General features: G+C 66.1%; 2 protein-coding genes across 2 annotated transcripts; one reads left to right on the top strand and one right to left on the bottom strand.

The window, feature by feature from the left end:
• Nucleotides 1–1,930: 1,930 nt before the first annotated feature.
• Nucleotides 1,931–3,251, bottom strand: SOX18 (SRY-box transcription factor 18). Its single transcript, XM_060079086.1, has 2 exons — nt 2,885–3,251; nt 1,931–2,739 (listed from the first exon to the last, which is right to left on the bottom strand). Exons 1-2 carry the CDS (start codon nt 3,249–3,251, stop codon nt 1,931–1,933), a joined length of 1,176 nt encoding a protein of 391 aa, XP_059935069.1.
• Nucleotides 3,252–13,107: 9,856 nt separating this feature from the next.
• TCEA2 (transcription elongation factor A2) lies at nt 13,108–20,874 on the top strand. Its single transcript, XM_060079097.1, has 10 exons — nt 13,108–13,318; nt 16,213–16,275; nt 16,594–16,705; nt 17,631–17,715; nt 18,787–18,917; nt 19,152–19,208; nt 19,569–19,723; nt 19,793–19,939; nt 20,497–20,568; nt 20,789–20,874. The coding sequence occupies exons 1-10, from the start codon at nt 13,247–13,249 to the stop codon at nt 20,795–20,797; spliced, it is 903 nt and encodes a 300-aa protein (XP_059935080.1). The 5' UTR covers nt 13,108–13,246; the 3' UTR covers nt 20,798–20,874.
• The last annotated feature ends 779 nt before the right edge of the window (nt 20,875–21,653 follow it).

Below are 21,653 nucleotides of genomic sequence, written 5' to 3'. Positions count from 1 at the left end.
CCTCACTCCCTGCCTCCTTCCTGTGTACCAGCACTGTCCTTGGTGTCCTGGGGGCCATTTCTGTTTGTGCCTCGATCCGCCCAGGGCTCCCCTCTCCACCTCCGAATCCATCTCCTGCCCTCCTCAGCTTGTCTTTCTCTGTCCCTTTGTCTTTGAGGTTTCTGGGCCCTGCTCACTATGAGGTGGGGATGGGGGCCCAGGTGTCCCTCCCCGACTCCACCCACCGAGGTGTGGGGCTCATTCCAGCTAACAGAGAGGTGATGTCCCCGTGCCTCTCAGAGGCAGGACACCTGTACGAACAGCCCCACACCCTGTTCACCTCTGCACACACGCTCAGGCAGCGGACCCATGTGCACGGACACCCAGGCTGACACACAGACACACGCATGCGCACACAGTCTCAGACACCCTGGGTGTCACACTCAGTCATCCTCACGGAGGGTCACGTCGAGTCACGTGGTCACACTGTCACAGCATCACAGCCATGCTCGGAGCACGTGCACACACTTGCTCACACGCACTCGGATTCAGGCTCACGGCAGCCACACGGCAGCGCACCTCATCACAAGATGCCCACGCCCCGTGGCGCACGCACTACGTCAGAGTTGTCAGAGATCAGCGGGACCCCCCCCATATGCTACTGGGGCAGGCCAGGCCAGGGGGACACACGACCTCTCGTCTTGGTTTGGAAGACCCGTCAGGCCCTGAGAAGGGTGTGCGTGTGTAGAGGCCTCACTTCGGGACCCGGTCCCAGGAGAGAAGAATCGCCCAAGATGATTGTTGCCAACTTTCCCTAAACCCATGGGCTCCCCAGTGAGGGGGCGCTAGCGGAACCAAGGAAGCCGTGTGGAAAGAGGGTGTCCGGTCCTGCTGGGAGGGGGCCCAAGGCTAGTGTGATGGGTTCCAGATGTGGAGGCTCGAGATGTGGGGCCTGGGCTCCCCCGCTCTGGTCATTGACTGCGTGTCACTGGTAGAGCCTGCACACGTCACCCTGGCAAGCAGTGTGGATTTGTCATGGTGCTGCCCTCTCTGGGGACACTGTGTTGAGAGAGAATGACGGATGGGAGTCCCAGGATGTCATGTCTGTAGACAGGCGTCAACCCCACCAGCCTCCTTCAGAGAGAGGCGCTGTTCTAGGCACTCACTGGGCTTGAAGGAAGTTGTTTTCAGGGTGAGGTGAGGATGGTGAGACCCGGGTGAGAGCGTGGAGGGGATTTCTGGTGTAGTCTGACCGCTGTGAGGCTTGAGTTAACATGGGGGCTGGGGGCGTGGAGAGCTGGCAGGGTGGGGAGTGCCCACACCTCCTGCCTCCGACCGGCTGTCTGGGGTAGCATCCTGGAAGGGTGGAGAAGTGCATGCTGTGGAGCCCAGCTGCGAGTCAGGCTCCCTGGACTCTGGAGGGAGGGGCACGCCCAGGACCCTGGGGGGACTGCTCCCCCACCCCCAGCGACCACAGACGAGGGAGTTCCGAGGAAAGGAGAGGCGCTTTATTGTGGCCTCGCCTGGGGCACCCAGCTCCCGGCTCCTCCTTTACAACAGAGAAACGTTATTTAAAGAGCCCTTGCTACATTGGTGCTTTGCATCACGGAAACCCCTTGCAAGAAAAAGTTTAAAAGTTTAATTAAAAATTAAATATATTGTTTCATGTATATAAAAAAGGCAAAGTAAAAAACACAGCCTAGTTCTAGAAAGTACACGGCAAGAAAAGGATTAGGCGCTTCAAAAACTTAGCCCTGGCAGGGCCAGCCCACACGTCCTAGGCCTGGGCTTCCCGGCCAAGCCCCTGGACGTGTGGGGGTCGCCCCGTAGGGGCGCCCTCCGCCCGGCCAAGCCCCGGCGTTGCCGGTTCCTGCGGGGCTAATGACGAGTAGCGGCAACTCCGCCTGCGAGAGAGAGCGGTGACACGGTGACACGCAGCGCCCCGGGGGGCCTAGCCGGAGATGCAGGCGCTGTAGTAGACGGCGGAGCTGGCGTCGGACAGCGCGGCGATCAGGCTGCTCTCCTCCGGGCAGGATATGGCGCGCGGGCCCAGCTTGGCCAGCGCCACGTGGTACGGGAGCCCGGCGGCGTCGGGGCGAGTCCGGCCGCAGTTGAGGTACTGGTCGAACTCGGTCAGGTCCACGTCGGCCCACAGGTCGGCGGCGGGCCCCAGCGGCTCGGCGCCCTCCAGCGGCGGGGCCTCGGGCGGCGGCGACAGCGGGCCGGGGTAGGGGCCCGGGCCCGGCACACCCGGGGCGCCGTAGTAGAGGCCGCAGAGCGGCGCGGCGGGGGCGGGCGCGGTCCTGAGCGCCTCGGCCGGGGGCGCCCCGAAGCAGCCGCCCGGGTCCCGGGGCAGCTCGGCGGGGCCGTAGGGCGCACGGAAGGCCCGCAGCGCGCAGTCCTCGGGCGCCGCTGGCGGAGGGAAGAAGGCGGCCTCGCCTGCCTCCAGGCCGTCCAGCGGCGAGCGCTCGGGCGTGGGCAGCCCCAGGCCGTCGAAATCGGCGCCCAGCGGCGGCAGCTCGCGGAAGGCCCGGGCCGGGCCGGTGGCCGCGGGAAAGGGCTCGGGCGGCGGCGGCGGCGGCGGCGCCAAGCCTGGGAGCAGGAGACCGGGCTCCAGACGCCGAGCCTTGCGCGCCTGCTTCTTGCGGCGCGGCCGGTACTTGTAGTTGGGGTGGTCGCGCAAGTGCTGCACGCGCAGCCGCTCCGCCTCCTCCACAAAGGGCCGCTTCTCCGCCGGGCTCAGCTCCTTCCACGCCTTGCCTGAGGGCCGCGGGCGTGGGTCAGCGGGTGCCGTCGGGCGGGCGGGCGGACCGCCCGAGCTCCGCGAGCGCCCTAGCGTGAGGTGCCCCCGCGCCCCGCCCGCCCCCACCCCCCACGTCCCCGCCCCCGCCCAGCGGCCACTCACCCAGCATCTTGCTGAGCACCGCGTTGTGCAGGTCTGGGTTCTGCTGTGCCAGCCGCTTGCGCTCGTCCTTCGCCCACACCATGAAGGCATTCATGGGCCGCCGGATGCGCGACTCGTCGGCCGCCTGGCGCTCCCCGCGGCCGGCCGGGCTGAGGCCATAGCGCCCCGGCTCGGGGCTGCGCGGCGGGCTGCGTGGCGGGCTGGGCGGCGAGGCGGGCGCGGCGGGCGCGGCGGGCGCGGCGGGCGCGGCGGGGGCGGTGGGGAGGCCGCGCGGCTCAGCGGCGGCCCCGGGGCCCGGGGCCCATGCACAGTCGCGGCGGGCGGGCGGGTCGTCCTGTGCGCCGTAGCCGGGCGGCGATCTCTGCATTCCAGCTGGGCGCGGCCTGGGCGGAACGGAGCGCGGGAGCGCGGAGGGTGGGCAGCGGGCACGTCGGGATCGGACGCGTGGGGCGGGTGGGCGGCGGTAGGGACGGCGGTGGCCTCGCCCCGGGTGGGCGCCCAGATATAGCGGCGCGGGGCCAATGGGCGGCGTGGCGGCCGGGGTGGGGCGTGGCGGGGCGGGCCCGGGCCGCCCCCTCCTCCCGGGGGCTCCCTTTCTTCTCGGCGCGGCCGGATTCCGCCTCCTCTGCGCGGCGCCCCCCGCACCCTCTGAAGGAGAGACCCCCTGAGTGGGAGAGGGTGGCTGATGTGCCCCGAAGCTTGGCAGGGGACGTCCTCTTGGGGCCTGTCATGCTTTCAGAGACGAACCCACACACACACAACGAGTCAGAGCCCCCGGGGAGGACCTGGGGAAGGCTGCCTTCCCAACCAGAGGCTGGCTCCAAGGGAAGGGCGCCGTGGGAAAAGCAACTTGTGTCTTGGGGGAGCTGCTCTGGATAACCTCGGGGCATCATGCTCGCCCACCCTCCACCCACACGTGGGACTTTCAGCGCTGGGGGCTTGGAGACCCTCGGCCACCCCAGGCCTGTTCACGGGGTTAGAGGAGAAGACGGTCTCCGTGTCCCCCACCCCACTCCCAGACCGACTGGGAACCGGGCCGGCCGCAGCTTAGTACGGGGAGGGAGAGGGAGAGGGTAGATGCCCCGGATCCATAGCAGAGCCGGAGGGGAGGGGTCCAGAGTGGGTGGAGCCCCGAGCCTCATCCCCCTCCCCCGGGCCTGATGGGACCAGTAGTAGCTGGTTACCGAGCGGGGCAGGTGGGTTGAAGAGGGGCCCTCCCCTGGGCCATCAGACCCTGGAGAGTTTCCAGAGGAGATTCTAGCCTCCTTGCAGTCCCCTCCCACCCCGTCAGGAGGGGGTCTGGGCTCCAGACATTGAGGGGTGTCCCCCAGGGCAGGCTCCTTCCCTGCCCCTCCTGCAGAGGGTGTTTCTCTTGGGGCTGGGATGAGTTTTCCCTCTTGCACATCCATTCGTAGCTTGGGAGCTCTGTAGCCCCACTACCACATCAGGAGCCCCGCCCCATGTGCTGGGAGCTCCACGGTGCGTGAGTGACCGTAGGTGTCAGTGACCCTGGGTCTGTGTGGCCAGAGCTTCTGGGTCCTCTGTCCCTGGTAGTCCCTCTAGGCCACAGTCAGTGCTTATGGGTGGGGTGGGTCCCCTGTGGGTCTGACAGATCCCCCCAACGGCTGCTCCTGAGCTGTCCTGGGGAGAGGCCAGCGCGCCCACAGGGGTCCTCTGAGGGCCACTGGGCGCGCACCCTATCCCCAGGGCAGGTTCTGTGGTGTAGGACTGGGTGGCTCAGACTGGTTTCCAGACCTCCCAGGCCCTGGCACCTAATTCGTGGACACTGACCCCATGCTGGGGCACTGGGGCTAGTCAAGGCGGGTCCTCTTGGGTCTCGGGGGAAGGCTGGCTTTTCCTGGGAGGCAGGCAAGATCGGGGGTCCTGGGGGTGGATGGGTGCACAGCCTCTCCCAGGGGTGCCAGCTCCCCTTTGACCAGTGTAGGTGGGTGGACTGGGCAGCCTGCAGGGGTTGGGGGGGAGAGATGTGTGAGGAACACTCCAGGCGGGTCCAGGATGGGTCCAAGGGGCCAGCACTCGGCAGGCCTCTCCCTGCAGCCTTCTGGGTGTGATCTGGGGTCACCAGGACCTGGCTCAGCCTGGGCAGCAGTGGGTCTGGGATGATCATCACTGGGCTTGGGAGAGAGGCTTCCCGGTTCCTCTGCTCAAGCGCCCTACCTTGGGACGGACTTTGGGTTCCCCTAGGGGCCCTGCCTGGCCCCCTGCAGCCCCCGACAGCTGAGTTGCTCAAGCTGCTGGGAGCGCAGTGGCCGCAGTGCCCAGAATTACCTCACCACCAGTGCCCACCCCCCAGGATGGCCGCTTCTCCTGGCGCCAGCCAGTGACCCTCCCTCCTGGCTGGGCTGCGGGACTCAGGTGTCCGGCTGTCACGTCCTGTGGGCCAGGGCTGGGCAAGGCAAGGGGAGCGTCTCCTGGGGTAACCACCCACCTCCTGGGGGTCAGGCTACCCTTCCCTGTGTGCTGCCCAGCAGGCACAAGGACGGCGTCTCTGGCCCATGGTCCAGTTGGGAAGACAGAGGGGTAGGAGATGCAGTCAGGGTGGCCCCGACCTTGGAGCCTCAGGGCTGGGGGTACTCCCTGGGGCTGTAGGAGGGCCGGCGTGGGTGTGGCCAGTTCTGCATCCGAGGTGTGTGTCTGCATCTGTGGGTGGTCTGTGTGTTTTTGTCTGTCTGCCTGGGTGTGGGGGTGAGGCTGGACTCTGCCATGGGGAGATGGGGCCCCGCGGGGAGTAGAGTGGAGGTTTGGCCCTGGACACCCACCCAGGGAGGGGTTCCCCAAGGCTTCTCTGGTTACCAAGCTGTGGCCTCTGATCCATCCACAGTCTGGGGGTGTTCCCACGTCTCCAGGACCCCCCTCAGGCTGGCCTGGTCCAGGTCTGCTGCCGCCCACCCTTGGGGGGGCCCTGTCTGCAGCCCGCATCTCCCCAGACAGAAGGTGGGAGGGAGGGCAAGCTTGCTCTGTGAGCGGGGTCTGGCCTGGGCGTCCAGTGGACACTGCCTTCCTGGCCTTCCACCCGCTCCCTCCCTCAGCCTGGACTGGATCCCTAGGCTCTGGTGGAAGCCTGCAAGGGATGCTGGGTAATCCCCTTGGTGGCTCTGAGTGGGGCCTTGGCTGGGCCCTGGGGGGGTGGACCTCCCAGGCGCTGCTGCCCGGGGCATAGACCTCACAGGCTCCCAGCCGCCCAGGCCTGGCTGCTGCAGGAGCAGAAGCAGGGGCTGGGACCAATTACTGAGTCCCGTGGGGCAGGACCCTCCTGCTCCCAGAGGGAGGGGGTGGGGTCCCCGTCAGACGCTCATCCAGGTGGAGAGGTCTCTGGTCTCCGGACACCTCGGCTTTGGAGCCAGGCCGCCCAGTTCAGACCCTTCCTGGGGACCAGGGCTCCTTGAGGTTGCTCCAAAGGCTGGAGGCTGGTGGGGATGGGGGTGGCCTCTGGGGAGGGCACCCGATGGCCTAGAACCCAGTGGGCACACACCCAGCGGCAGGCCTCATCCTGGTGGACCCTGGGGCTCAGGCCTGGGGCTGCAGGCTCGCCCCACCCATGCTTTCCTGCTCTGTCCTGGGGTGCCGGGCCCAGTGTGCAGAGGGCCACGGGGGCACGAGGGAGCTGGCGCGGTGCTCACGCTTGCAGGGCAGCGCTCTCAGGAGTGCTGGGGTCAGTGCACGGTTTGCCACCGTCGTGAGACCTGGAAATCCCCCCAGAAGAGCTGGGCGCTGTGGGAACCAGGGTGTCAGTGTGCTCGTCGGGGTGCCCCTTGGGCCTCTTGGGCGTGTGGAGAGAATGGTGCCATCGCATGTCTCAGGGCTGTCGCGCAGGGGTTGGGCCCGCCCCTGAGTGCTTTGGGCCAGCAGGAGCAAATGGGCGGGGGGCTTCTCTGGGTTGAAGGGGCCTTGTGGGTGGGGGGGCACTGAATGCAGTGTGTGTGAGGAGGACCCCGTGACGGTGGCTTCAGGGGGGCAGGCGGGCTGTGGGCAGTTGGGTTAGGTCACTTTTGTGGGTGTCCCAGGTGTTGGGGTCTTGAAGAGGCATTTCCGAACGCCGGGCTGCTGTGCTGGAGGGGAGTTGGGGTGCTGAGCCCGGCGAGCCCTGGGGCATCGGGGCCATGCCCATCATCCAGCGACCTGCGTCCTGTGTGGGCCCCACTTGGTGCTCAGCGGGGGCTCCGTGGGAAGCTGGGGGCGGGGGGGCCCAGGCCCCTCTTGGTTTCCACGGCAACAGCAGGGAGGAGCCAGGAAACACCAGCTCAGGAAGGAAGGCTGCAGCTGAGAGGAGGGAGAGGAGGGCCAGCCTGTTTGAGCAGGCGCCAGACACTCTGTCTGTCCAGTTGTCCGGCCCAGCTGGCCAGCCAGGCCCCGTGTTCCTGCCTTTGGCTCCACCCCCATGCCTCTCAGTCTGGGCCCCGGGCAGCCTCTGGGAAGGCTGTCTTTGCTCAGACCTCGGTGACCCCGGCCCCGGTTCTCCAGGAATGGTGCCCTGGTCCCCCTCAGGGGCTCTTGGTGGGGCAGAGATGGGGCTCTCCGTGTGTCTTGCCTGGGGGACTGTGTGGACACACTTGCGTATCCCGGGCTCCCACCCCGGCTGCCCTGCCCTGGGCTGGCCTGGCTCCTCTTCTCTCCTCCTGGGCTCTGGCGACAGTTCTCATTTGCCCTGGGGAGCACGGAAGGAAGCAGCAGAGCCCCCCGGTGGTCGGTCATGGGCCCACGGGGCCTGGGGGGCACGGCAGCTGCGAGTTTCTTTTTGGCTGATGCCCTGGCTTTGGTGACAAACGGCTTTGATGGTCCAGCCGGTTGGGGCTGCAGCTGGCCGGGGGGCAGGCCTGTGCTCTTGGGGACCCTTCTTGCTCAGGGTCAGGAGCCATCCATTCATCCATCCATCGATTGGTTATTGACCCCCGTGGGTCAGGCCCTGTTCCAGGAGATAGGGATTTAGCAGCGGAACAAAACAGCCCCAAGCCCTGCTTGTGGGGAGTTTCTGCTCTGTTGGAGAGGGAGCCGATCAACAAATCCACAGACAAGTCAGAATCTAGAGCGCCAGGCTGTGGAGGAGAGAAGGCTATGTCGGGGTGCTCACTGCCTGCCCATTCAGGAGGTGACTGTGGAGCCAACCCTGAAGGAAACACGTGAAAGCAATGAGGGGACACGTGGGGAAGAGTCGTCTATGCAGAGGAAACAGCACATGCAAAGGCCCTGGGGCAGGGACCTGTGCTGGAGAGGGGACCAGGGGCAGTGTGGGGCCTGGGAGGGTCTCGCTTTCTTATCTGAAGGAGACTTGGTGGCTTGGGAGGGTTTTGAGCAGGGGAGGGGTGTGATCTGGCTTAGCTCTCCACAGCTGCTGTGTGGAGACGGGCCTGTGCAGGCAGTAGGATGGGCTCACCAACTCACCACTAGGAGAGAAGGGCAGGGGTCCGCTGTGGGAGTGGGGCTGGGGCTGGCCAAGGTCACCGCCCGAGGCCTGGCTCCTCGGCCCCCAGTCTGCCTCTCCTAGGAGTTTCCTCTTGTCTCTCTCCACCAGGGCAGGGCTGGTGGGCCTGGACCGCCAGGAGGCACTGCCTTGGGGACCCCTGTGAGTCAGACCCCCTGCTTTCACCGGAGCCCCTGACCCTGCGGCTGCTGGGGCCCCTGTGGAGGGGGAGGGTGGAGTGGCCGCCAGGCTGGCGGGCTGGCAGGGCAGGGAGGGCGGTGTTTCTGGGAATTGTGTGGGGGAAGCGCATTGTTAGAGCGAGCCTGGAGCAGGCCGCCAGGGCCGGCTGCTGCTGGCCTCTGGGGGATGCCTCCTGCCTCCCCCAAAGTTCTGCCTCTGGGGGAGGAAGCTGGGCCTGGGCCAAGGCTGTGGGCTGGGCTGGGGACTTTCCGCGAGAGGCTGCTGGGGGCAGCGGTTCTTCCCATTCTTCAGACTGGGAGACCGAGGCCCAGAGAGGGGGCGGCTGGATGGCAGAGTCGAGATATGCGCTGGCACATGGGACAGGGGACTGGTGCTGGACTGGGTCCCTGGTCACTGCCCTGCCTGGCCTCAGAGGCCGGGATCTGAGGGAGGCCTGGATGGGGTTGGCTGAGGTCCCAGCTCCACAGAGCCCCTGTGGTGGGCAACTGCAGCCCCCAGGGTGGGCTGGAGGGTCTGATGAAACAGGGTACAGAAACAGCTGGGTGCCTGTGTCGGGGGAGAGCTGCCGACAGGGTGACAGGGGAGGGGTGGGGGCTTCTGGGGCTGAGAGATCTCCCCGCCCCACCCCTGTGGCCATGGGGAGAGGGGGAGCGGTCTCCGTGTGCGTTTGGCAGCACTGGCCTTCCCACTGAGGCCCCTGCCCCAGCCAGGAGGGAAGCACAGATTCGACCTGCTGGGGTCATGGCCGGCTTTGGGCGGGCAAGTGGTGGGGGACACAAATAGAAAAATAAATGGCCTGAGCTTCCGATGTTTCCGTGCACTGAGGGCGGGGGAGGGGCAGGCCTCTGGGTCAAAGGTGCAGCCTGTCCCTTGGGGGATGGACCCTGGACGTGTTGTTGGGATGTCCCCAGACCCCTGTCAGGGCTGTGTCTGCCCCCTCAGAGCCCCCAGGACAGGGCCAGGCTCCCTACGGCCTAGGACTCCTGAGGGCAGACCCAGGTATCTCTCGCCCTAAAGGGGTCAAGCGTGGAAGACCCCTGCAGGAGGGGACACAAGCTCTAAGGGGGAGCTGGGGGGTCAGCCCCAGGGTGGGGGCAGGAACGGGGCTTCTACTAGGCGCTTCCCTGGGGACCATCGCGGGGACGGAGGGAGGCCCCCTGGCGGTGGGCTGGTGGGGTGTCCAGGAGGGCACCCTGGAGTAAGGGGGTTGGGTGGGTCTGGGAAGGTGAGCTCGTCTGTCCCCCACCCTTGGGGGCTCTGTCCCTGCTCCTTGCTGATTCCTCTTCGCCTCTGACCTTTAATCAGGAGCCCTGCCCCCACCCCACCCCAGGGTGCCCCTGGCCCTCCACTCTCCGTGCCCCACTCCTGCCCCTCCTGGGCCCATCTCAGGAGGAAGTGGAGGGGTTGGGGGTCGTGGGGACAGGGCCCCACCTGATTCAAGGAAGGTCTCTGTGTCAGGCCTGCAGCCCAGAGTAGCAGGCAAATTGGTCCCGGGCTGGCCTCTCACGGGGTGAGGGTGGGTGTTTTGGGGGCTCCCCTGCTTGGGGGTGGCCAGAAGGTGAAGATGTACGTTCTTTCCAGCTCTCCCCAGGGTGCCACGTTCCTTCCGTTACCCAGTAGGTGTCTGGGGGCTGGGATGCAGCAGAGGGTGGAACTCAGGCCTGGTTCTTCCAGCCAGCCGAGCATTCCGGGGAGACAGACGCCTCACAGCTCCTGTGCGTGTGTGCGTGTGATTTGTACTATGCCCAGCGTGCACACACGTGGGCAGCTTCACGCATCGCCCCCACGTGACTCGGGTGGTATGCCGACTCCCCGGATGCCACAAAGAGGACGTGGGGTCTGGAGCCCCGTGAGCACCCTGTTGTGGGTACAGCCAGGTTCGCGGTCCTGACGTCACCCTGCAGGCACAGCTTTCTGAGGGCGCGGGAGGGTCTGGGGGCCCAGGCAGCTTGTTGGGGGACGTTCCTTGGAGGAAGAAGTTCCCTACCCTCAAGTTAGGGTAGGGTCCAAGGGGTCTTGGGTGGGCCGTGACTGACCTGAGCAAAGTTCTGGGGGTTGTGAATTCATGAGGGGCCCTGGGACCAGGGACTTCTAAGGTGGGGAGTCGGGGGTTTTGGGGTTGGTCAGTCAGTGCTACCCTGGCCAGGGTGGGACCCACCGACAGACCTCACATGTGAGGGTCACTCTCCAGGACTAACCACAGCCCCACCCGGGCTGCTTCAAGGCTGTGGCCAGAACCAACTGGACCTTCTGGGGGGTGGGGGAGGGTGGTGGCCACCTGGCCGCAGGCTGTCTGTGGCTCACTCCCGCCACCTAGCGGCCTCTGCTCATTGTGGGACCTGCAGGACACAAGGCGGGTCACCCGGCCCGGACCCTGCATGGGGGTGGCTTCCACGTGGGACTGCATCGTGTCAGGGCTCAGGGCTCCCGTGACAGGGCGAAGGGCCGTGGTCCGCAGGTCCCCAGCTGGGAAGCACCCCGCCTCCCTGCCACGCACCCCCGCCTGCCTGTCCACTCGCCCTTCCCCATCACCTGCCCTGCCCGGGCCAGGCTCCCCAGGATGGGCCCTCCTCCCGCAGGACGCCCCACCTCCTGGCCACTCTTCTCGAGGAGCGCCATGGCGTCTTGGTCTCCCTTCGTCTGCAGCCTCGGTGGCCTTAGTCGAGAGCTTCTGAGACATGTCAGGCTCCTGATGAGCTGTCTGTGGCCCTTGCCGGAAGCTCCAGAGGTAGAGACCACCTGGCTTCTCATGAAAGAGGACGAGGGCCTGAGGTGGGCGGTCTGGCTTTTCCACCGGCTGAGCCGGGGCAGGGCCCTGGTGCTCAGCTGACAGCCCCTCCCCGCCTCCCTGTCCTTGCTTTGGTGCCACATCGCGGGGCAGCGCACAAAGTAAGCCTGTGGGGTTACCATGGAAACTGATTACACTGAAACACAGTTACCAAATTATTTTCTAAAATGTGTGACATAGAACCTAAGTGCTTCTTTATCGCTGCAGCTCCTGACAGCGACAGCAGTGAGGGTCGGCAGGACGCTGGGGCATCAGCAGGATGGCTGTGACACAAAGTGGCTCTAGTTTGTGCTGTGGTCAGTCCCGGCCCTGCTGCGACACGTGGTTCACTGCTTCGTTCGTAAGTGAAGGGACAATGTGTGTCCCCTAGAGAGCAATGCAGAGGCGACCGGGAGTCTTTGCCACCAGTCTTTCTGCCAGGGGGTTGGTTCCTGACCCGCAGGTTGACACCCTGTCCTATTCTCCCTCCCACCCGACCCAGTCCCCCTCCTCAGCTCCCAGACCTGCCCTGTCTCCATCCCTGCCACCCCCACCCCCACCCCAGGTTGGTCCCTGTCCTGCGGCTGCCTCTGTCCCTCTCGGCAGCTTGGCTACGGTCACAGGGGCTGGGGTACAAACTCTGCAGCCTTGGAATACAGTCCCGAAGCCCCTGCCCTCCTCTGTGCGCCCGATGTTCAGTGTCCACCGGCTGGCTGGGGGCCGGTGCCTCTGCCACTTGAGGAGAAAGGACAAAACCCTAGGGCCCCACCCCTGAGGGACAAGGGCCAGGGCCCTTCCTTCTTAACCAGCTTCTAGGTCATGCTTTAGAGTCTCTGTGGCTTGAAACATCCAACCCAGTCCCACACATAGAAGCCTCCCTCACTCAAAGCCAGGACAGAGGAGGCTGCCCAGCTAGGCCTCCCCAACAGACAAAGTTAAGCTGATTCGAGGACTGATAGGAGGAAATTCGTCCTCCAAACACCACGACAGGGCACCCTGAGATGCTGAGCTCAGCCATGGCTTCTGACAAGGGCTGGAGCACAGGGGAGAGCGCGTCAACCACACGGTCAGCATGCAGCAAAGCACTCAGCCTCTCCCCTCTGGAGTGGGCGGATGTATCTCCGAGAAACCTCAAAGCAGCTTCCGGTCCCTAAGATTACAGTCAGAAGGGTGAGGATCAGGAGAGGCCTCTCAGAAGCATCACCTGGGCTGCCAAGAAGGGTTCGTGCCAGACAGTCAGGGTCTGGGCCATCAGCACAGCCCCCGGGAGTGGGTCACTGTTACGGAGCCAGCCTCGAGGCCCGTCCCCATCTGATTTCTCCGCAGGGCAAAGGAGGATAAAGTGCTGGGGGTTGGGGGTGGGCATGCAGAAACCCCGGAAAACCAGCCTGAGGACCAACCTCCCCCCTTGACCATGCTCCGAGGGTCTCCGAGGCCACAATCCCGGCCAGAGCGCTCAGGAGGTCGGGCAGCGGCCCCGGGACAGCGGAAAGTGGCGGAGGAGGGCTCATGGGTAGGGGAGAGGGGACGGACCCCAGCGTGCCTTTGCGGCCCTGCGCAGTCGGACCCTGGCCGCCCCCGCGAGGTGTTGGGAGGAAAGCGCGGGTTCGGCGCCGCGGCCCCCACGCACGGCCGCGCCCCGCGCTGCCGCAGCGCCCTCCGCCGGCTAACCGGTCCACTGGCGGCTGCCCGCGTAAGGACTACACTTCCTAGGATGCCCTGCGCGCCCCCTGGCTCCTGGGAGTTGTGGTCCGGGGCTGGGCGGGCGCGCGCGTGGCGGGCGGGCGCGAGAACTACGTATCCCAAGATGCAGCGCGGTGCCGCGGGGGCCGGGGGTTTGAACGGAGGGTCTCCCGCCCGTGGCGGGGCTGCGTCTGCTGCGGCGGTTGCGGGAGGCTGCGGCGGCCGGGGCCGGGGTCCGGGCCGGGAGGCCGAGGCTGGCGCGGCGGGCGTTGGGGGCGGTGCCCCCGAGGCGATGATGGGCAAGGAGGAGGAGATTGCGCGGATCGCCCGGAGGCTGGACAAGATGGTGACCAAGAAGAGCGCGGTGAGGGGCGCGGGCCGCCAGGACCCCGGGACCCCCGCCCCGCCGAGCCCCCGCCGAGCCTGCCGAGTCCCCGTCAGGGCCGCGGCGACCACCCGAGGGGCAGGACGAGACTCCGCCCCGGGAGAGACTCCCGGGCCACGGGGAGACCCCCGCCGGAGGCCGAGACCCCCGCCCTGAGCCAGCCCTGCCCTTCACCTCGCACCCACGGCAGAGGCCGCGATCCGGTCTGAACCTTGTCCCGGGAGCCAACCGCTCTGGACTCAAACCCCAACTGCCAGACTGAGACCCCGCAGGCCTGGGATCCGCCCGTTTCCTCCCCTCACTCCGGAGCCCCTCGGGAGGCCGGGCTGGTGGAGACCCTCCTCGGCCGAGCCCCTCCAGGCTCTGCGGAAGCCCCGGCCCGTGCAGCCCTGACTGGCCGCCCCCCCCCCCCCGCCTTCCTCCTCCCCAGCCTGGGCATCCTCGAAGCCCCCCAGAACTCCCCGCCGAGCCCCGTCCCCGACTCAGAGCCCGCTGTCCCACCCTAGGTCTCCCACACCCATTCTCCGCCTTCAAGAGTTTGGAGTGTGAGATTGGACCCTCTTTTCCCCTGGAGCTACAGCGCCTCCCCTACCTCTGCCGGGCCTGGGGCTGCAGCCCCCATCGTCTCATTTTCACCGGCCAGCCGGCCAGAGGCCTTTCTTGTCTGGGAGGCCCTTTTTTTCCCCTTGTCTGTTCAGTCCCCCCAAAACCAGGTTGCCCTAATAAATCCTTTCCCTTCCTTAGCCAGGGCTCAGCCAGCAGCTACTGGGGAGTGGGTAGATGCGTAGGCACCCTTGGGAAAGAGCCCTAGGAAGCCCCCAGCCTGGCCTGGGAATACCAGGGCGCAGGACTCCTCCCGACCCCCGCGACCAGCTGTGCTCACTCTGCGGCCGGCTTCTGTCGTCCCTCGGCCAGTGAGCCTTTGGAGAAGGCTGTGCCCAGTCTCGGGCTGGTGGTGGTAGGGGGCGGACAGCACGTGGGGCTTCAGTTTCAGGCCCCTCTCAACTTTGGACCTTGGTGATCTGGGTATCCTCGCAGGAAGCATCTTTGGTGGGTGGTACCTGCCTCTAGAGGGTGGGGAGGAGTCCTGCTGGCTCCCTGAGAGGCTCAATAAACGCGACCAGCTCTCTCCCCAGACTGAGCTCCTGGGGCGGGGCGAGTGGTGGTGGGGGCCGTGAGGGAGGCTCAGCTGGGGTCTTGAGATACCTGCCTCACCACCCCAGGGCTGTGTGCCTGCACTGGTGGTTTGGGGGTGACTTTTGGGCTGAGCATAGTTGAGTCTGGGTCTTTGGACAGGGTTCTCCCCCCGGGGCTGGGAAGGGGCTGGTTCCCACGCTTTCATCCATCCATCAAGCAGCAGCCGCCTGCCCCAAAGCCCCTACCCCAAAGCCCGCATGATGCTCACACCCCTGGGAGGCCGTGGGCAGCACAGAGCAGGGATGTGGGAACATCTATGGCTGTTTCCAGAGACGAGCAGAGAAAGAAGCTGCTTCGCCTCTGAAGGAGACAAAATAAATGACCCCCAGGTGGGGGCAGAGATGGGCCACGGAACCCACGGAGGGCTGGGTCGGGCCAGGCAGGACTGGGGGAGGGGGCATCTAGGTTGAGCACCGCATGGATGTAAGCCCAGGGGAGAATGAGGAGGGGGGACAGGTGTAGACTGGGAAGGGGGCTAGGGGGCTTGGGGCGCCATGGAGTGGGGAGTGAGAGCTAGCAGAGGCTCCTGGTGGGTCCCAGCGCCTTTGAGGCCCCTTGGGGGAGTTGGGGGCTGTGACTGGGAATCACGTTTATGCCCCTCTGGTCCGGAGGCCACAGAAAGCTGGCGTTCTGCAGCCCGGGGCTCCGTTTGGGGGAAGATGATCGATCGCAGAGTGGCCCTGTGCCCTCGGTTCTGGCGACCATTTGTCCCCTCTGAGGAGCTGACTACAGGGCTCGACTCTGTAGCCCAAGGGGCAGGGCCTGCGGGGGTGATGAGGGGAAAGCTGCAGCCTGAGCAGAGATGCCATCCAGATCAGGGATGGGGCAGGCTCTGCCCCTCCCACGGCCAGGCTGCAGGACATCTGAGGCTGTCACCCCTTGGATGGCTGCCTCCTTCATGTCGTGAGGGAGACACGCACACGTGAAACCACACCGGTGGGTTCCATGAGCCTTCTATGGAGGAAGGCAAGGCAGGGAGTGAATGGGGTGGTGCCAGGCTGCTTGCTGTCTTCAGCGAGCGAGGCCTCACCGAGAATGTGTCATTTGCACAAAGCCCTGGAGGGAGAGTGGGGCAGGCGTGTCGCTGGCAGTGGGAGCAGGAGGTCCCGGGGCAGGCAGCTCGGCCCCCTGAGGGGCCCTGGGGAGCCTTGTCTGCTGTGGAGCCATGTGGCCCCTGTGTGTGAGGCTACGAGGAAGCAGATGTGGGCAGGGGTGCCGGGCAGAGAAGGGAGACGGGGTTCTGGCACAGCCGTCCAGGCGAGGTGACGCGGCTGGGGGGAGTGAGCAGGGGGTGTGGGGTGCACGTGAGGGGAGAGAGGCCCCTGAGGGCTTGGCCCCAGCAGGCGGCACTGAGGAGAGGCTGCCTGAGCCACGTGGGCGGGGGATGTGGGACCGGGCAGGTGTGGGCGTTCCTGGGGCGTCGCCTCCACCTGGTGCGCCGCCTCTGCTGGGGAGGGGCTTCGGCCCTTTCCCCTGACGGCCCTCGGGGGCCCTGGGCTGGGGTTAAGTGCACAGCAGCTTCTCTTCTCGTGCCTGCCTTCCCTGGGCATCTGACCCCAGATGGATCTCCAAACTGTCACTGCCTTGTGTTCCCCCAACCCTCGTGTGTAGGAGGAGCTGAGCTTGCCCACTGAGACCTCAAAGTCATTTACGAGGGTCCTTCCTTCTCCTTCCAGGAGGGAGCCATGGACCTGCTGCGGGAACTGAAGGCCATGCCCGTCACGCTGCACCTGCTGCAGGTAGGGCCCTGTGTGCCCCGCACCCCAGCTCCCAGGCACCTGGCAGAGCTTCCTGCTGCCCACCCCGGCCCTTGGTTGGCATGAATCCCTGCCCCTGAGGAGACTGTCCCTTGCCTTTCTCTGTTGCTCCACGAGACAGGGAGGGACATTCAAGGAAAATCCACTGTGTCCCTCACTGAGGTTCCTGCAGATGGGGCAGTAACCGTTGGGGAGGGCATCCACCTCCCCTCGCTGGTCCCCAGCTTGCCCTGTGGGAGTCACCGAGGGTCTGTGGGGAGGGTCTGACCGCTGCCCCCAGCCTGGCCGCTTGCCTTGCAGTCCACCCGCGTCGGCATGTCCGTCAACGCCCTGCGGAAGCAGAGCTCGGACGAGGAGGTCGTCACGCTGGCCAAGTCTCTCATCAAGTCCTGGAAAAAGCTCCTGGGTGCGGGTCAGGCAGCCTAGGCTGAGCGTGGGGGCAAGGGGCACCCAAGACGCACCCAAGACGCGCTGGCCCTTGGCAGACTGTGCTGTTGCCGAGCCAGGGCCACCTGGGATCCAGTCCAGGAAGCACTGGCTCAGGCTGGGAGGAGGGGGCTCCATGAGGAGCAAGGGGAGGAGTTGAGGAGAGGAGGCTGCGCTGAGCCCTGGAGAGGGGCCTGGCAGAGCTGGGGGAGGTCGCCCAGGGGAAGAGTGTGGGGCAGCAGAGGGCAGGGGGCAGCTCCGGACGGGGGTGGGAGGGTGGGGGACGAGGAGAGGGAGGAGGGAAGGGGCGTCTGGAGCCTCCCAGAGGGAACAGGGGCAGCCTCTTTCTAGGGACAGTGGGGCGACTGGGATGCCCCCACCGGACCCTGAGCTTCCCCTCCCTTCCCAGCCCCTCCTGGGCTCTGTCCAAACCCTTGGGAAACAGAGCTGCATGTCCTGGGCTTCTCTCCAGTCCTGCGTGGCTGTTGGGCTGCGTGTTGGACAAGCGTATTTATTCTGGTGGCATATGGGACGCTTCTCGTCCTGTGGGAAGGTCCCCAGTGCAGGCTGGGACTCACTCGATGGCTCACTCTGGGGCCCGAGGCCCAGCTGGGGAGTGGCCATGCCCAGCCTGCCTGCGGTGACCAGCCTTTGTTCAAGTCCAAACGGGCCATCCGTGAAGGCTGTCACTCTGGGGGGGGGATTTCTGTACTCGGAGACTTTTCAGGACCTTCCTTGGCTGGGGAGAGAGGACCCCAGTCGTTCACAGGAAGCTGGGGCTGGAGACAGGGTCCGATGTCCGATGGCTGGGGCTGTGCCTTGGTGGTGGTCTGCCCCCCTCCCTGGCCCTGCCCTGCCCTCCGGGTCTGCCTTCTCCCAGCCAGCCCTCCCTTCTTTCCCGGCACATGTAGATGCTTCAGACGCCAAAGCCAGGGAGCGGAGGAGGGGCGGGCCTCTGCCCACATCGTCCTCCAAGGAGGCCTCCGAGGACCCCAGGTAGCACGTCTGGAAGGCAGACACATGCCCCGCCCATGGCCCCACTTTCTCGGCAGACCGGGGTGTGGATTTCCAGGGGCCCTGGGTGGGGGGGCTGAGGTCATCAGCCCTTTCAGCTCCTCGGAAGGGACTCTCCCCAGGGTCAGCCTCTCGCTGGACACTTTCCCTCCAGAGACTCCTCGGGATCTTTTTAGCCCCAAGCATCTGAGCGGGAGGCTCTGTCTGCCTGGCTACACGGAGCTGACCCACACCCTGAGCGGGCCTGTGGGAGCCCATTGCTCACATACCCGGATCCAGGCCCCGGTCTAGGGTCTGGTTCTCGCTGTCTAACTCTGGCTACCCCCGCTGGCCTGGTGTCTCTGGCTGCCGGCCCCTCCCTCACCGGGGATGCCCCAGGCTGTGACATGGTGCAGGTTTGGGGGTTACTGAGGCCTCCCTGCTCCTGCTGCCCCAGGGATGGGCTGTGGCTGAGAGGCTGCTTTGCCCTTGACCCCACTGGGCAGCAGTGGCCAAGGGCTAGGAAAAGCTGAGCTTTGGATTCACGGCATGGCTGTGCAGAGACGTGGGCTCATCCGCCCACCTGAACGTGTTATTTTTCCTCCAGGAAGCCGCCTGCTTCCACTGACTTCCGTGGAGGTCACAGGGTCACGAGATGCAGGGGTGGGAGAGGAGGGCCGTGGGTGGACAGAGCCTGGTGGGCAGGCAGCCCATGGAGGGGGTGCCCAGACCTTCATGGGGTGGGGCTGCCTGCATAGTGGTACCTGGTCTTGGGTGATCCCTAGTCCCGTCTGCCTCTCCCTGACCTGGCAGTTTGCGTTGGGCAGTGTGGCCCCGTGTTCCAGGTCTCCCTGACGGTGGGGATCCCGTCTGGGAGTGTGTCCCACCCAGTGGTCCTCACGGCCTCTGGCCAGACCGCATGGACATGCTGGACCTGACTGTGGATGGGCAGGGTTCTGGGCCGCTGTCAGGGTGGAGCAGACGGGGTCTGGGGGCATCGTGGCTGTGACATTGGCTTTTCTGGGGACCGGCATCTCATGGAGGTGCACGTGGCCCGAGCGGGCCTCTCTCCAGCCGCAAGAGGCCAGAGCTGCCCAGGACGCCATCGACACCCAGGATCACCACGTTTCCTCCGGTGCCGGTCACCTGTGATGCCGTGCGCAACAAGTGTCGTGAAATGCTGACCGCTGCCCTGCAGACGGACCGTGAGTGCCTGGGCCGGGGCCACCCAGCACACCGCGGGGTCCTGGCTCCTGACACACGCTTGATTCCCAGGTGGCCTGGGCCCTGCCTGCCTGTGGAGGCCTGAGTCCAACCCCATGCTGCTGACCTTGGGGGCAGGGAGCCGGGGGTCTCTGGGGAGCAGGGCGCCTGGATCCTGCGCAGGCTGAGGCGTGGGGGGAGCCGGCAGGGCAGCTGGTCAGGGCTCCTTCTTGCAGATGACCACGTGGCTGTCGGCGCAGATTGCGAGCGCTTGTCGGCCCAGATCGAGGAATATATCCTTTGTGCAGCGGCTCGGGGGCTGGAGTTCTGGAGGAATTGCGGGGCCGGCCAGGCTCAGCTCCCCTGGTGGCCACTGTCCTGCGCCCTCGCCAGGGGATTGGGCGGTCGGGCAGGCTTGCTTGTCTTGACCAGGGGGCTCCTCCCGGACCCTCTGGGGTCTGACCGGGCCTGCGGTGGGCCTGGGTCCCGGGCCTCCAGCCTGCAGTTGGGTCTCAGCCGGGAAAGCGTCAGTTGTCGACGACCCGGTGTGGCTGGCTCTTCCGACACAGCCCCCACAAAAGGCCCTGGCTGACCTGGGGGCAGGGGTAGAGGGTGGGGCATCGGCCTCCCTACGGGTCCTTAAACGTCCACACGCATCTTCCGGGACGTGGGGAACACGGACATGAAGTACAAGAACCGTGTGCGCAGCCGCCTCTCCAACCTCAAGGACGCCAAGAACCCCAGCCTGCGGCGCAACGTGCTATGCGGCGCCATCACGCCCCAGCAGATCGCCGTGATGACCTCGGAGGTGAGCCCGTGGGGGCGCGGGGGGCTGCCCCTGGGGGGCCGCGGGCTAAGCACGCGCCCCTCACCCCAGGAGATGGCCAGCGACGAGCTGAAGGAGATCCGCAAGGCCATGACCAAGGAGGCCATCCGCGAGCACCAGATGGCGCGCACGGGCGGCACGCAGACCGACCTGTTCACCTGCGGCAAGTGCAAGAAGAAGAACTGCACTTACACGCAGGTGAGCGTCGGCAGGCCTCCTGGGGCCCTGGGCCTCCTCGGAGCCTCCCGTGCCCCTGCTATGCAGGCCGGATCTCCCTTGCGTCTGGACACGTGCGGTGTGAGCGGTGCTGGGACGGGGGTCCGACAACCTAGTCTCCGATGGGGCCGGGAGCTGCGGTCACCCTTGGGGCCTCCCCCTTGCCGAGGACCCCTGCTCCCCAGTAGGCAGTCTCGGGCGGTGGGTCCAGCCCGTTCATTCTGAGACACTGAAGTTTGGGAGCCCGACCCCGCTGTGTTGCTGCTGGTGGGAGGATGGGTGCCCAGTGGTGGTAGCAGGAGAGTCGTGGAGGTGGGCCCTGAGAGGTGTCGGGGGGCCTGTAAGAGGAAAGCGGTCGGGGCGACTGCAAGGTGGGGGTTGCAGGGCGGCCTCAGCCCAGGTGACGTGCGGCCAGCGCGGCCCAAGGCCATGGGTGGCGGGCTCCCCAGGTTGTGACTCCTGGGAAGTCCTGCTCCCTGGGGCCTCCAGCTGCAAGGGACTGAGGCCCTGGGCCCCACCCACCGTGGCCCTCCCCACAGGTGCAGACCCGCAGCTCCGATGAGCCTATGACCACGTTCGTCGTCTGCAACGAGTGTGGAAACCGCTGGAAGGTAGGCGGGTGAGCCCAGGCCATCCACCCCCAGCCCTGTTCTCTGGAGGTGGGCGTCTCCAGCCTTTGTGGGGTCTGTGGTGTGAATTGGGGGATGGCCATGCCAGCCAGCCTCTTGGGAGCTTTGGAGATGGTGGATGGAGACCCCAGCCCTGCCTCCTGCCCTTTGGGGTCCTGCAGGCCACATGGCTGGATGGACGCCTCTCACCCGTTTCTTGCAGTTCTGCTGAGCCCTGTGCATGTGTGCCTGCAGCCTCGGGCCACGGCCAGTGCTGGCCGTCGCCCTTTCCCCATCCTCTGCCAACAGATACAGCTTCTCTGGAGACCTGCCCTTTGCCCACCTGGCCTTCCTCAGAAGGCAGCACACCCTGCCCCCCACCCTACCTGCAGTGCACCTTTCTCCCTCTTTCCCCCCAGTTATTAAATGTTTCTTTTTGCCACTGTTTTTTTCCCTAGCCCTTGGTCCTGGTGGGCCATGCACAGGCTTGGGCTTCAAGCTGGGTCCCCCGTCCCCTCATCTCTGGTTTGATCCCCCCGACCCCCGCCGCTGCGGGGACAGCCCACCTCCCCTGGGGTCAGGTGACGCTGAGGCTTGGCCTGTTGGGACAGCACTGGAGGGAGGAGCCCGCTGGCTCTCAGAGGGGCCTGAGTGTGCCCGTGGGAGGGGCAGGGCTGGGCGTGCATAGCATGAGGATCAGGTTGGGTGGGGGGGGCCGTGGGCGCACAGAGAGGCCAGGGTCTCACGACCTCTCCAGGCACCGTGGCTCAGGGTCCAGGGGTTACGGGCGGGAGGCTAAGTCTGGGCCCCACAGCCGTGCCTGCCTGCAACCCTTCAGGATGCCCCGCTGCTCGTGGAAGCAGTGTGGATGGGGGTGGACCCCGACCAGACCCTCTGCGCCCCGGTTGCAGCGTTGAATCGCTTTACCAAGCAGAAACTCAGGGAACAGGGTGGCAAGTGTGTGCCTTGTAGGGCCTGGGAGACAGTACAGGTGACTGCCCGGCACCCAGGGTCTCGGGGAGGTCTCCCCCGTAAGTGTCCTGCCCCGGCCCTCCAGCCCCTGCCAGGGACCCTGCCTGCCCAGGACC

The sequence above is a fragment of the Mesoplodon densirostris genome, chromosome 16, assembly GCF_025265405.1.
Source record: "Mesoplodon densirostris isolate mMesDen1 chromosome 16, mMesDen1 primary haplotype, whole genome shotgun sequence".
NCBI lineage: Eukaryota > Metazoa > Chordata > Mammalia > Artiodactyla > Ziphiidae > Mesoplodon > Mesoplodon densirostris.
Note: the sequence above shows the minus strand (reverse complement) of the source record. Positions and strands in the feature narration are given on the sequence as shown.

What these genes read in the sequence shown, in the direction of transcription:
- TCEA2 (XM_060079097.1), top strand. Translation starts at nt 13,247, where the DNA reads ATGATGGGCAAGGAGGAGGAGATTGCGCGGATCGCCCGGAGGCTGGAC. An exon ending in TCACGCTGCACCTGCTGCAG is followed by an intron (nt 16,276 to 16,593) that starts GTAGGGCCCTGT and finishes CTTGCCTTGCAG; the next exon opens with TCCACCCGCGTCGGCATGTC. An exon ending in GAAAAAGCTCCTGGGTGCGG is followed by an intron (nt 16,706 to 17,630) that starts GTCAGGCAGCCT and finishes CGGCACATGTAG; the next exon opens with ATGCTTCAGACGCCAAAGCC.
- SOX18 (XM_060079086.1), bottom strand. Translation starts at nt 3,251, where the DNA reads ATGCAGAGATCGCCGCCCGGCTACGGCGCACAGGACGACCCGCCCGCC. An exon ending in GGTGCTCAGCAAGATGCTGG is followed by an intron (nt 2,740 to 2,884) that starts GTGAGTGGCCGC and finishes CGCGGCCCTCAG; the next exon opens with GCAAGGCGTGGAAGGAGCTG.